Source organism: Ahaetulla prasina, chromosome 3, assembly GCF_028640845.1.
Source record: "Ahaetulla prasina isolate Xishuangbanna chromosome 3, ASM2864084v1, whole genome shotgun sequence".
NCBI lineage: Eukaryota > Metazoa > Chordata > Lepidosauria > Squamata > Colubridae > Ahaetulla > Ahaetulla prasina.
In genome coordinates, this window is record NC_080541.1 from 25067700 (window position 1) to 25083366 (window position 15667).

Sequence of the window (15667 nt, forward strand, 5' to 3'; positions counted from 1 at the left end):
TCCCTTTAAGACTTGCGGACTTCAACTCCCAGAATCCCTCAGCCAGCAAAGCTGGCTGAGGAATTCTGGGAGTTGAAGTCCGCAAGTCTTAAAGGGACCAAGGCTGGAGACCCCTGCTCTATTCAAGCATTTCTCTGAAAGTCTACAGGTGCAAATGATAAGGCTGCTTGGATTCCAGTAAAAAACTATGGAAGCAAGCAGGTTGCCTACCTGCCTTGTGGTTAGAATCATAATCCAAACTAATTTTTGTTCCTATTTATTTATTTATGTATTTTTATTTTCATTTATTTATTTATTATTTATTTTGTCACACAGTATGTATAAGCGTAAGCATGAAATAATTATATAATATATAAGCATATATATAAGTATGAGTATGTAATAACTATATTCATTGGATATAACGAGAGGAAACAATAGGACAGGAACAGTAGGCACGCTTGTGCTCTTATGCACACCCCTTACAGACCTCTTAGGAATGGGGTGAGGTCAATAGTAGACAGTTTTTGGTTGAAGCTTTGGGGATTTTGGGAAGAGACCGCAGAGTCTGGTAGTGCATTCTAGACATTAACAACTCTGTTACTGAAGTCATATTTTCTGCAATCAAGATTGGAGCGGTTAACATTAAGCTTAAATTTATTGTGTGCTCGTGTATTGTTGTGATTGAAGCTGAAGTAGTCTTCGATTAGTCTATTAATAGGACACAGTTGCTAGCTAGGTACATCTGAAGTCGTAGCCATGATAAAAGCAACAGTGAATATCTTGCCACTCTAACCTTCTCCCCAAATGCTCCAAAGCAGGGCAAGTCCAACCTTGGACTTCAGCTCCCAGAATCCCCCAGCCATCCATGATAACTGAGGAAGACTGGAAGTTGAAGTCCACAAGTCTTAAAGTTGCCAAGGTTGGACACCCCTGATTTAGATATTTCTGCTCTAAAAGCAATGTCAGAAGAGGGGCTTCTGTGTTGTTGTATTCCTTTATTAAAATCCTGTAATTCCACTATGCTGTAGATTAGTTGCTAATTAAAACTTATATTGAGTTGTATATAGTTTATCTTAACTCACTCATGTTACTCCCAATTTTGCAAAATCTCATGCCCCATCAGGGTGATTGCAAGTAACCAGAACATACGCTAGATTGCAAGGAAACAGGATAGATATATTAAATGTCTTTGTATCAAATGACTAGATTTCTGCCTAAACCTCATTAACATTTACAAGCTTTAGTTTAGTGAAACAGTTACATAACTATAAGGGAATGAGTCATCCAATTTTCCTGTCACTATTTTTTTTTTAAGATAAATGATTCATGTTTATGACTTTACTTCTGACAGTCTAGTTAGGATAAGATGCTGGGGTATATTAGCTATCTAAAGCCATTGTGAGTCAAGGTCTTAAGCAGTTACTTGGAAGTTAGTGGTAAAGGTTCTTAATGGGTATGAAATCTTAGTTCAAATTCAGATATCTGAATTTCATAGCAGTAAAATAAAGTTAATAATACTAATAAATACCAGTCCATGTTGTAGTTAACTATGGATACTCTTGCCTATTGTTGTATTCTTATGTTCTGTTGTTGTATTTAACTATTCATCGTAGTTGTAGTATCATTTTCTTATCTCTTTGAAGCAATTCAACAGAGTACTTTATGAACTTCTTTGATCTGCTCTAACTTTACTATTTTGTTATCACAAAGGTATTTCTGACTCCAGGATTAAATGTTTACTTCCAAATCACAAAGTAATTTTGGAACACACTTTCATCATCAAATTGGCTTTCTTCCTCTATCATCATACTCAAGAGTCTTGTCCACCTGATTGGGTTTTTTCCTCCCTAAATGAGTTTCATTACCTTTTTTGTTATTTTGATTATGTAGAAATGAAGCAAGATTCCATTAATGACCATAGGAAAGCAGCCAGCAATTTATGCCAATGGAAAATCACTCATTCTAAGATGATGAGAAAGGGGAATGAGAGTAGATGAATAAGTGGAAATAACACCATATTTCATTGGAAAAGGAGTATGCACTTAAAGACAAACAACATTCTAACCAGCCTAGCATCCTTTTTATTCTATAGGAAGTAAATGATAGATTTTCAGAGAGCTATATGTTAGATTTGCAGTTATACCCATAAATAGCTTGTATGTTTTGTGCCAGTAGTTTCCAGACTAATTTCTCTACTCCTTGTCCTTCTAAATTAAAGTATCTTTATAGTTGTTAATCATTCTTCATTTTATTTCAGAACTCTGTTCCTCTGGTCTACCAATCTCAGGTGTAGACTCTTCAGTAATTTTAGCCAGAATCCAGTGAGTTTAGTTGATCCTAGAACATTCCTATTTTTGACCTTTTTGACTACTTCCATACTATTACCTTAGTTATCCTTATATCTTCCATACTGGATAGTTTCACCATGCTTTTCAATTTGCTTATCCATATTGCATTCCTATTGGGACTCAGACTTGACCACAAAATTGTCCAAAATGTTGATGTCTTTGTCAGGTTTTCATTCATTGATTATTTCCTATTTTTGCTTCTTATTATTACTAAGTTCCTTCTATTGTTCTATCCAGGACATGGCATATACCTGTAAGTGCTGCTTTGACCAGGGTCTGTAGTATAGTAAGGGACTTTATACAGCCTTTCCATGCCCTTTTTTCATTGTTGCCTTCTGATAAGAGGCTTTGTGGTATCCAAAGCAGAACAACTAGATTCTATAATAGCTTTGTTCCTTATAGTACTTTATCAACCTTGTTAACTCTCAGGATTCTTTTTTCTGCTATGAATGCAAAGTGGACTGTGATTAATATAAGTTTTGGTATCCTTTTTGTATAACGTGGCATTTTTGGTGCCGCTGTTGTTATTATGTTATTTTTGTTATCCTTGGGATGATGACATTGTTCAATGGATGCAATTCCTTCCTTTGAGAGTGGGGCATTGGAATTTCATGTTAAAGTGTGTCACTGTGTATACAGGTGACAATAAAGATTATCTATCTTATCTTACTATTATGGTTTGTCATACAGTCAGCAAGATGTTTAGACTTACTTGAGTTGGCATTTTTATCCACCTATCGAGTTCATTCCAAGGACCTGGGTTAGGCAGATGTTCTTGTTTGATGATGTCAATTACTATTATTATCATTCATAGTGCTATTAGCTAAAGTAAATTTATTAAATTATTTTCATGAAATAAATGTTGTGAAATCGATGAATAAGCTGAAACTTCATGAAAGGGCAAATGAGCTGGAGCGTTTGGCCTATAGGTCTGAGGTGTATAAAGCGAAGAAATAGCAACATCTGTCTGCTAAAACATGCTGCATTAGTCCAAAAACAGAAAGTGCTAATTTTACTTTCAGAATGGATTATGCAAATCAGATGCATTTGCAAATAATTGTTCATCTTGGCTGTTCTGTTCTGATTGCTTTCTGTAGAATTTTTAAATTCGGTCATATTTTAAATCTGTTTGCCAGTGGATTGCATTAAAAGTTTGAAAGGCAACCTGCTCTTTCAAAACTAGCAAAGTGGATAAAAGGATTACACCCTGTATTTCTGCTTGAGGATTTTTCCTTATTCAGACAATTATTAAATCCCTCCATGATCCTGGAAATGGACTTTGAGACATACAGTTAAAAAATTTAGAGGACTACCCAGTGGTGGGATTCAACCAGTTTGCATCACTTCAGCTGAACCAATTGTTAAATTGCTGGCTGACCCCGCCCTGGCCTGCCCCTTCCAGAAATCCCCACACACCCCATTTTGGTTCCCAAGTAAATAAATGCAGGGAGGCCTATTGGGCCCAAAACGGAGCCTGTTTTGCTCCCAGGGTGTGCAGGAGGCCGAGTGGTAAAGCCTCTCCCTAAATCCTAATGGAAACAGTAGCTTTACTAATGCTTAAATGCATCATCTAGATTTGAAGCTGAAAGACCTTGGGAAATAGGATACCAATAGCAGTATATGCTTCATCAACAGGGGTTTCACATACTCCAAAAATTGTATCATTTTATGATAGGAGAAAAAATATGATAAAAAATCATTTATACATAATTTAAGATTATTCGTCATTAGCAATTCAAACTTCCTTCTGAGAAGTAATATCTAAACCAAGCATACTCCCTATGGCTTCTACAGAATTAACAGTCAGTTAAAAAGAAATAACAATTGAAGTTTTTGTCAGATGGGATTTAAAAATAGAAAAAGAGTTGATGAGGCAAGGAATGATACTGAGAAAGGAAAATAACACTTCTTCCCCCAAAATATTTTGGTAACAGCTGACAGAAGCGGACCAAAGTTATTTGAGAAAGGTTTACAGGAAAGCTATTTGCATTAATCCAATAATATATTGAATCATGCACTGCAGAGCAAAAGAGAAGAGTGCTGACAAAATAAACCATTGGATGAAATTTGCTTATTGTTGTGTTCAGTTAAAATAGTTGCATATTGCAGCTTTGCAAAAATAGATGATTTATGGACTTGAGACACACAAAGGAGAGTACACACCTATTGTATACTTCTTGATAACACTTTGATGGGTATTTGTCTTGCTGGATAGATGAAATATGTAACAGCCTGAATCAGAGGTGAAATCTAAAATTTTTCCCTACCGGTTCTGTGGGCATGGCTTGGTGGTCAGATGACTGGGTGGGCGTGGCCAATAACAATAAATAATAAAAATAATAAACAATGTATAAAAAACAATAAGAGGTATCAAAAACCAACTTTCACACTTTACACATACACAACACAACACAACACAACTGACTCACACACAATGTAAAAGCAGCTGCACTTCACACTTCACACAGCCACAAAAAGCTCAAAAATCAACTTTCACACTTTACACACACACAACTCTCTCTCTCTCTCTCTCTCTCACACACACACACACACAATGCCACATACAGCTTTATGAGATTTTGTGTGTTTGTGTAGTTAGAGTGAAACACTACAGAAACACACCAAATCTCAGAAAGCTGCACAAATATTTTATTTTATTATTTTATTTTATTTTATTTTATTGTGGACTTCAAATCCCAGAGTTCCTCAGCCAGCAAAGCAGGAAGTCAAAGCAAGCTTTTTTTTTTCTTCAGTAGCTGAAGAAAGCATGGTGTTGCCAGCCCGAAAGAGCAGTAATTATAGGTAAGTGAGGAGGGGGAATTGGCTGGGCATGGGTGGGGGCTCTTGTAAGTGGGTGCTGTTAAAAAGTGAGTTTAAAAACCTGTGAGGATCAGGAAACTCCTCTGGGATCCTCAGAGGAGGCTTTTAAAACCTCGTTTTTTTTCTTGGTTTTTTTCCACTTCGGCTGACGAGGTTTTTTTAAAAAAAACTTTTAAAGGGTTTTGATGATCTCTTCTCAGCCCCGCGATCATCAGAGGGTTTTTTTTTTTTTACTTTTAAAGGCATGTTTCGGCTGAAGAAAAACTTTTAAAAGTAAAAAAAAAAACCTCTGCTGATGGTGTGGCTCAGCAGAAACAGGGGGGGCGGGGCCAGGGATTTTTGCTACCGGTCCTCCAAACCAGCAGCTGCCATCGCTACCTAATCAGGTGAGCCGGAGCAAACCGGGAGCATTTCACTCCTGGCCTGAATGCTCATTTTGTGAGGAACACATTTGAAGTTCCCTTTGTCATTGACCATGTAGCCTTTGTCATTGACCATGTAGCCAGGAAGGAAGGAAGGAATCTTGCGTAGCTTCTTCTCCAAAAACATCACACTACTAACCAGAGCATATAAAACATTTGCTAGACCAATTCTTGAATACAGCTCGACTGTTTGGAACCCATACCACATTTCTGACATCAGTACAATTGAATGTGTCCAGAAATATTTTACAAGAAGAGTTCTCCACTCCTCCGAATACAACAAAATACCTTATGTCACCAGACTTGAAATCCTGGGTTTAGAAAATTTGGAACTGCGCCGCCTTTGACATGACCTGAGATTAACTCATAGAATCATCTATTGCAATGTCCTTCCTGTCAAGGACTACTTCAGCTTCAATTGCAACAATACACGAGCACACAATAGATTTAAGCTTAATGTTAACTGCTTCAATCAAGATTGCAGAAAATATGACTTCAGTAACAGAGTTGTTAATGCTTGGAATACACTACCTGACTGTGGTCTCTTCCCAAAATCCCAAAAGCTTCAACCAAAAACTATCTACATTGACCTCACCCATTCCTAAGAGGTCTGTAAGGGGCGTGCATAAGAGCACAAACGTGCCTACCGTTCCTATCCTATTGTTTTCCTTCGTTATATCCAATTAATATAGTTATTACATACTCATACTCATATATATGCTTATGTGTTGTATAGTTGTTTCATGCTTATGCTTATATATACTGTGTGACAAAAATAAATAAAATAAATAAATAAAGTTGTACAGTGGTGGGATTCATTTTTTTTACTATTGGTGGGTGTGCATGGCTTGGGCATGGCTTGGTGGGCATGGCAGGGGAAGGATACTGTAAAATCTCCATTTCCTCTCGATCAGCTGGGACTCAGGAGGCAGAAAATAGATGGGTGGGGCCAGTCAGAGGTGGTATTTGCTGGTTCTCCGAACTACTCAAAATTTACGCTACTAGTTCTCCAGAACTGGTCAGAATATGCTGAATACCACCTCTGAAGTTGTAGTTAAGCAGGGATTACTGGCTAAGTAGTAAATCTAAGCGTAATATGTTTTACAACATATTCCTAGTGATGATTTTAGTTATGGTGGTAAGTAAGAAGAAATCAGAAAGTTTTTTTTTAATTTCTATGTATCATCTTGACACATTATGTAAATAGCAGGCAAGCCAACAGAATACTTTTGTTCTCTGACAGAAGGAAAATAGGTATTTTCTTAAAAATTAAGACATTAAATATTCAGGTTTTTTTTTCACTTGCTGTTGTTATTTAGTATGGGGAATTGTTGTTCACATTCCTTTTGAGATAACAGGAAAAAAAATGGAAATTTCTGTGTTGGCAATTTATTCATGTAATCTGCCCAAAAGGTGCTATATGTCAAGGTAGATTCATAGAAAAAGAGTTTTGCAAATTACACCTGAAGACATAGACCAATGCAGTAAGGATGAATTGCAAGGAGGAAGGCCAATCACACACACAAAAAGAAATGTTAAGATCCTTTTTTCATCTCAAGTGCTAAGATTTGCCTCAACCACTGCAGTATATACAAAGTGCAAGGCAAAATTCTTTGGCGATCCAGTCTCAAACTGTTTGGGGCTTTGCTATCTAATAACAACATATTGAAAAATTTATTTGCATCCAGAATTACAAGCTCCACTGTTCAGCTGGAAATTCTGCTTAATAATTGGGTCATAACATTGTGCTCTGTGTTTTGGATAAGTGGGTGGGATGCTCTTCAGCAGAAGTTGAAGACTGATAAAACATAAAGATAGCCATGTCCTGGACCACACTTTTCATTCCAGATGTGAATGAAGAACTTCAAGAATTTGAGAAGTTGGAGCTTCAAAAGAAAAGGGGAATTTTATGACACCATGGTTTAGTTTCCTATGAATCAATCTGAGAATATTTTTCCATTCAGTATATAGGGGGTTGGCAGTTTTGGGATGGGGAATTTAGATATTTGGAAAATCGGTTGGTAGGCTACTTGATTATTCATGAAATGCCAATCCTGGTGAGTGAATTGTTGAAATGGTTGTGGTGGTAGTAGATTAATAGAATTCATTTCCAAACAGTTTTTTTTTCTTTTTTTTTTAATATGTGGTATTGCAAGTAAAAATGAGCTGGTAGCATGCTAACTTAAAATTGGGAGGGACATTAAAAGAGTTTTTTGAACCTGTATTGAACTTACTGTCTGTTTGTGTATGGGAGTTTCAATGAAAAGTCATTTTAAGGCAAGTAGGGCTGACATCTTCCCAAAGTCTGTATCCTTCGGAATAAATTCATGGAATCTGTTAAATATTTATTTTAAACCATAAGTTATTTGTAATAACTCCTAGTTTATAATTCCTTCTTTTTTTGCAGGATTTATTTATACATGTGGTGGAACTTTAAAAGGACTCAATGGAACTATAGAAAGTCCAGGCTTTCCGTATGGATATCCAAATGGTGCAAACTGTACGTGGGTCATAATTGCAGAAGAAAGAAATAGAATACAAATAGTATTTCAGTCTTTTGCTCTAGAAGAAGAATATGATTATTTATCATTATATGATGGGCATCCTCAACCAGCAAACTTCAGGACAAGGTAAATCACGCTTTTTATCTTATAAAAAACATTGCTGGCACAAATTAAGACCTTGGATTAATCTTTTCTGGCAACCTTCAGAATTAATGCTATCATGTTGTTCCCAATTGTTTCCTTTCCCTCTTATTTTCCTAAATCCAAATTATAGAATGAGATTTGCTCAAATATATTGTGGCCCACTCAGTTGAAGGCTGACAACTTATTTGACATAAACACGCGAGCTTTTGTAAAAATGGTATATTTAGAAGACAAGAAACTTGTCATCATCCTTATAAGTGCTCTGCTATATACATTGACATAATCATATTAAAATGTATGACCTATATGCAAAGAGTTTGAAGATCAGTCAGTGGATGCCTCTTTTTCTTAAACGTGATCACAAATTGAAAAACTCAGATTCTGATGTTTGGAGATTACTAAGAAAATTAGTATGCATTTGCCCCTTATTTCCATATATAAATTCCATATTCATATATTCTATAATTCCAATTCCATATATACATTATGTGTGTGTATCTCTCTGTATGTGTGTGTTTCTATTTGGCTACCCTATGATTTAATGGCTATCCAGATAGAAGATACAGAATGTATGTTTAGCTGCAGATGGTATGTGCTTGTGCAATTAGATCTACTATAAGAGTAAATATTCTATTACATCGTGTATCATCTATAGCTATATCAACTATCTTTTATATACCATCTGCTGTCTGTCTGCTGTCTGTCTATCATCTATCTATCTACGCACACCAATTTTTTTTGTTCAACGATATTGCTGGAAAAAAATTGTGTCTTTTTCTATATAGAGACTCAAATCAGACTGCATAACAATAACAACAACAACAACAGAGTTGGAAGGGACTTTGGAGGTCTTCTAGTCCAACCCCCTGCTCAGGCAGGAAACCCTATACCACTTTGCTTATTAGTTTGTGTTGCTCAACAACACACCTTTCTGGACAAAGTGTATTTTTCTTAGTGTAGTACCACATTTCCCCCCTCCATGTTTGCAAGGCATATCAGCCTTGGTGGAAGAAGCTTGTATATACGTATCTACCTGGTCCTAGGTTTGCTTGAGAATTTCCTTTATGTGTTTCTTGACAGTTTTTGTAAGCATACTTGATGGTTAGAATCATTACTGCTAGTGCTGCTGTTTTCTGTTACCATGGATATTGTATAAATGATATGACTTATGTACTTGTATTAAAAGGCATAATGAATCTAATGCAAATTACATAATTGCACCATTCGCACAACTGTATCACAATGAACATGTCCTCCTTTTGACATCTTTGTGGCCTGTAATGAACATCTATGTTTATTACTTATGCTGTAGATTCCCTACCCATTTCATGAAAGAAGCCCCATAGAAGGCATTCTATTCTGCTAGCTTCCTTTAGATTTTATTAAACTAAAAGAAATTATGGCTATTGCAGAGTGATGGAGGGATTACTGTACTATAGGGAAACAATTTTGTGGATGGTAATTAAGTATCCAACAAGAATGGCTAAAACATGATCTCAAAATTCCAAATGTAATCACTGGTTGAAAGACACCGAAGATATTAGAATGCCCTATTTAAATTGTGAAAACTGTTCTCATGACTGGAGTGATATAGCCCATATCATTAAAATTTTTAGCTGGGAGCTAAAGAATCAAATACCTTTCTGAAGAGTTGAAAAGGAACAAGAATTTTCCTGTAGCCTACATAAAGTTCACATAAATTAGTAGATAATAATGGGGGAAAGAAATACTCTATTGGTATAATTAGGTAATGTAATCACAAGAAAAATATTAGATAGGGATATTCAAAACTTCCATTTGTTTATCGCTATTCATTGCAACAAAAAAAATCTTATTTACTGAAAAAAATGTATGTCAAGGAGTTTCCCTTTCTTCGTTTAGTAGTGATTTGCTTTTGGCAATGCCAGATGACCCTCTCAATGAACTCTCCATCGCTGATGGCTACACATCCACAGAGTTATCTTGGTAGAGACAAACACATGTACATATTACTGTATAGATACATAGGACAAGACAATTAAATAACAACAACAGCAGGTATAATGTGATTATATTAAAGTTAAAACAACTCTAACAAATGTCTCAAACTAAGGTGTTGTTTGAGACTCAGTTTTCTTTCCCTACTGTCCTCTCCACCCCGTTGATTGGCATTGGTTAGTTTATAATAGTCACTTGTAAAAGCGAAAAATGATGAAACTCAATTATTTTGGCCACCTAATGAGAAGGAAGAACTCACTGGAGAAGAACCTAATGCTGGGAACAATCGAGGACAAAAGAAGAACAGGACAACAGAGAATGAGGTGGCTGGATGGAGTCACTGAAGTAGTAGGCATGAGCTTAAATGAACTCCAGAATAGAATAGAATAGATAGAATAGAATTTTTTATTGGCCAAGTGTGATTGGACACACAAGGAATTTGTCTTGGTGCATATGCTCTCAGTGTACATAAAAGAAAAGATACGTTCATCAAGGTACAACATTTACAACACAATTGATGGTCAATATATCAATATAAATCATAAGGATTGCCAGCAACAAAGGATGGCAGAGGACAGGAAGGCCTGGAGGAACATTGTCCATGGGGTCACGATAGGTCGGACACGACTTTGCAACTAACAACAACAACAAAAAGTGAAAGCATCCTTGCCTGAATCTACCCCTTCTCTTTAAAATCTTTATCTATGAGCCCTCTAATCTTCTTGTTCTTTGAGTTATCATCTCTGTATCATGGGGTCCACAGGTTTTGCCCATCACTTTGTCCAGTCTGCAGCATCAACAGGGCAAATGCCGATGGCTTGCATGTCTTCATCCATCATTTTTTTGATTGTCCCCAGGGCTGCTGGCCATCTGGACTGAGTGCAAGTGCCCACCTTGCAATGGACTCCACATCAGCTCTGACCATATATTTGTACCACAGCAGTTCACTTCTCTCATTTTGCCTGGATTTGGGGTGACTTGGAAAACCTTTTGGTTGTCCCTCTAATATGGAGATATTATTCTATATGGCCACAAAATTTGGTGGAGAAACTGGAGAATGCAGTAGATAGGTCCCAATATCTACTGCTTCACTTATTTTTGTATGCCATCTGCCAATGATGGAATTCATTTTCAGATAAATCAATAATTCAATGGATTATTCAATTCAAATAATTCAATGGATAGAAATTAATCAAGGAGAGAAGCAAATTGGAGTTAAGGAGAAACTTTTTAACTAGTGGAACAGCTTACCTTCAGAAGATGTGGGTGCTTCATCACTGAAGGTTTTTAAGAAGAGACTAGATAGCCACTTGTCTGAAATGGTATAGGGTCCATAGTCCAGGGGGTTGGACTAAAAGACCTCCAATGTCCCTTCCAGCTCCATTATATTCTAATAAAGTAATTCATGTCCAACTTGGTTTGGGCATGGGCTGATTCCCTCTATCTGAGAAACCCTTCATCAAGACTACTATTTTGACATGGTCACCTCACTATGTCTTCAACCTTGGCCTGCTCTTGCCTACACTCCTTTCTTTGGTTCCTTAGTCCTGTTATTCCATTATCAGCTTTGATGTCCACTTAACATCTGAAACAAGCTGCCAATAGATTTAATAATCTATGTCTGTCTGTCTGTTTGTGTCTTGATCCCCAATTGGATCTGTAACGCTGACAGTCTGTCTGTCTATCATCCCCCCCCTCTCTCCTTCTCATCTCTGTCTGTCTGTCTGTCTGTCTGTCTGTCTGTCTGTCTGTCTGTCTATCTATCTATCTATCTATCTATCTATCTATCTATCTATCTATCTATCTATCTATCTATCCAGTAGTGGGTTCCACTTATCTTCGCTACCAATACGGAACTGTGAGCATGTGTGCATGGTGCTTCTGCACATTCACAGAGCCTTCTGTGCTTGTGCAGAGTATCTGTGATGATGTCCGAGTGGGAGGGTGGGAGCCTCCTGCCACCGCCACTACTGGTCTGCCTGAACCAGGGCGAACCGGTAGAAACCCACCATTGTATGTATGTATGTATGTATGTATGTATGTATGTATCTATCTATCTATCTATCTATCTATCTATCTATCTATCTATCTATCTATCTATCTATCTATCTATCATCTATCTATCTATCATTTACCTGCTTGGTTGCCTGCCTGCCTGCCTGCTTACAATCTGCAATAGCCACCCAAATGTTTTCATATATTTATGTTGCCTGAATTCAACTCAAATTCAAAACCTCAAACAGACCGTAAGGGAATCCACCCCAAATTCAATGGGGATGTTTAAGTCCTCTAAATGATTTAACTTTAAATTTGTATTTTTAAAACTTTTTTTCATAAATGTAAAGAAAACAGTTATCTGACTGTAGAGTCAGAAAAATAGTTGTCTACACATTTCCTGGCAGATATTGATTTTTCTGATGTTCCTTTAGAAACAGAAGCTTCCTGAGTTTTTCAGTTCCTCAGGGGGTCTTTCCAAAAAAGCACATAATCATTGCACATAAGGGTCCAAGTAATTTACTTCTCTCTTCACTGCTCCTCTCTGTCTAAATTGACCAGCTGAGCAAACAGTCTGAAATGATTAGGAACAAATTAAGTGCTCAGCATTTTTGACACACCTTTGAACTACTAAACACAGATGCATTGATTTTCTTCATATAGTAATACAACTTTGACCACTGCTTACATGCAGAGAACTCCGAAGAAGTGTAATATTAGCCATGGCGAATTCAGTATGGCAAGGAAGAAAAGGAATAATGACCAATATCTTTATACATAAAAAGAAATAATACCACAATTTTATATTCATTAACTCTTTTTAACCATTTCCATTCCAATTAATTATTGGAGAATGCTTTAAAAAAGAATATTAACGTGATTGTTGTCAATTACATGTTGACTGTGGCCTGCCAGGAATTGTGTTACAAAAGTGAGCAAAGCCCCATCCTCACATGTGTGGGATTCAGGTAGTACACGAAACTACACCTTCCCCCAATCCACAGACAAACTGTCCTCCACAGCAGGGCTCTCCAATCTTGGCAGCTTTACGACTTGTGGACTTCAATTCCCAGAATTCTGAGAGTTGAAGTCCACAAGTCGTAAAGTCGCCAAGGTTGGAGACCCCTCCCCCACAGAACCAGTCCCTGGCACCCAAAAGATTGACTGTGGGCTGAACTACAGGATGGCCAAAGAATGTATGCATCATCATGTACCACTTCTTAAAGACCATAGTATATAATGGCTATTGTAGAAAAGGTATCTGGGCCATCCTCCCTCCCTCTGTTGTGTCTTGTCCGTCCTCAGAGCAGCCGGGGCCTTCTTACCTGCTCCCGAACACTGAGGAATGTATGCCTCCCGGCCCAAGTCCTGGCTCCATGCCCACACAAACTGCAGAAGAAGGAGAATCTCCCGGCCCCAGCCCTGACTCCATGCCCAGGCAAACGGAGCAGCTAGACCCCTCCCCCTCCTCCACAGCATGTGAGCCTGAGGAGGGTTTATTCCCAACAGCTGATTGGAGTAATCCTCGCATCAGAAGATTGGATAGGCGGAGGCAACAGAGGGAAGGGAGGGGCAGGCCTTAATGAGTGCTGAGTCATGGAGCCACACCCCATGGCCTATATAAAGGATCTGCTTTCTGGCAGTCTCTGAGTCAGGCAAAGTCGAACTTATCTTGCTGAAGTCACTTACTGGTCTCCTGCCTGCTCTGAGGACTTTGCTAGGACTTTGGGCAGAGCTGCAGAGGCAAGCCTGATTCGGATTTCCCTGACCTGGCCGTCAGCGGAGGAGTGGGACACGACACCCTCCCTCCCTCCCTCCCTCTCTCCCTCGCATTTCATTGCTGGTTCTTACAACAATTTTACTATTTTTTTTTTATTTGCATTTATATCCCGCCCTTCTCCGAAGACTCAGGGCGGCTTACACTATGTTAGCAATAGTCTTCATTCTATTTGTATATTTATATACAAAGTCAACTTATTGCCCTCAACAATCTGGGTCCTCATTTTACCTACCTTATAAAGGATGGAAGGCTGAGTCAACCTTGGGCCTGGTGGGACTAGAACCTGCAGTAATTGCAGGCAGCTATGTTAATAACAGACTGTCTTACCAGTCTGAGCCACAGAGGCCCATACTATACTATACATTTTACTAATTTTCAAAGAGAGAGAGAGAATGAAATGATATAAAGACGCCTTTGTATCATTCCATTATTTCTCTCTCTTCAACTAATAAGTTGTCCCCATATTTGCTTAGTGAGGATTTTTGTTTGTTTGTTTGTTTACAAAAAGTAGAAGAGAAGAGAAGTTGTCTGGAATCAAAATAAGGCAGTGAAATTGCTAACAGTTTGAGATATACAGGCAATACTATTATGTTTGCTGAAAGGCGAAAGCTCCTCAGTTAGAGGAGCTCATGATTAACATAAACAGCTGCAAAGTGAAAGTAGGCTTAAATACAGGTAATGCCAATCAGCAGGTTTACTGAATTTTAACATGGCAGGAGTATAGCAAAGGTGTTAAATATGTTTATTTTGTTCATCTCAAAAATAAATAAAGATTAACAGTGTATAGCAGACGTTAAGAGGAAATCAATTATAAGAAAAACTTAGTTCTGATCTCTATATTTAGAGATCTATCACTCTATGTTTAAGCTACTAAAAAGATTATAATCCAGTCCTGGAAAAAATGAAAACTGATCTCTTGAATTGATGCTCAGCAAACACCAACCCATATACTATAGACATGTACTTCATCATCTAGATGATGGTGATGAACAACAGCAGCAACAACAACAACAAGGGTGTGCTTGGAAGGTTGTAGATAAGTAAAAAGGAAAGACAACAGATCAAGTGGATAGATGGGATCCAAGAATTTATAAGGGCTCTCGTTAAAAGAATTATTGGTTGTTTGTGGATACAGGTTGAGATAATGTGACAGGCCCAACTCAACAATATGTAACTGTATTTGCTGATTTTTGAAAATTTTATCACTCAGCCAATTGTGACTCTTTGTGATATTGATATTGATACTTGCTGCTACAGTTTGTGTTTGTTTAAGTATGAATGAGTGCCAGAAAACAGAAAGGGATAGTTATATACTTCTAATAATTATTTTTATTATTTACTTTTTTACCATACTCTGACTATTTAGAGATGTTATGTAATATTCCATTTACAATACAGATGCATGTATACAATTTGTACAGGTATTAGAGTCTGAGCCTATGCGATCCTTAGTGCTTTCTGAGCATGGTGGTTTTCTTGCAAATGTTTCCTTATCAAACTAGATAACACCATCACTGCACTGATTATGTTAACTAGTTTGGTAATGAAATGTCTGCAAGAAAACCACCGAGAGAGCATCAAAGTTCAGCCTTGAGCTGCAAATGTTCCCTTATCAGAATCTGAGCCTTTTTACTTCTTATTTTTTTCCCGATCTAAACCTTTCTCCATTTTGAGGTGTGTGTGTGTGTGTGTGTG

At 37.5% G+C, this 15667-nt stretch overlaps 1 protein-coding gene across 1 annotated transcript in view; it reads left to right on the plus strand.

Moving 5' to 3' along the window:
- Positions 1-15667, plus strand: part of CSMD3 (CUB and Sushi multiple domains 3) — a 782898-nt gene that overhangs the window by 129926 nt on the left and 637305 nt on the right. The window contains exon 2 of the mRNA XM_058175006.1: positions 7980-8202. Coding sequence (XP_058030989.1) covers positions 7980-8202 — 223 coding nt within the window. The remainder of the gene's footprint in view (positions 1-7979; positions 8203-15667) is intronic.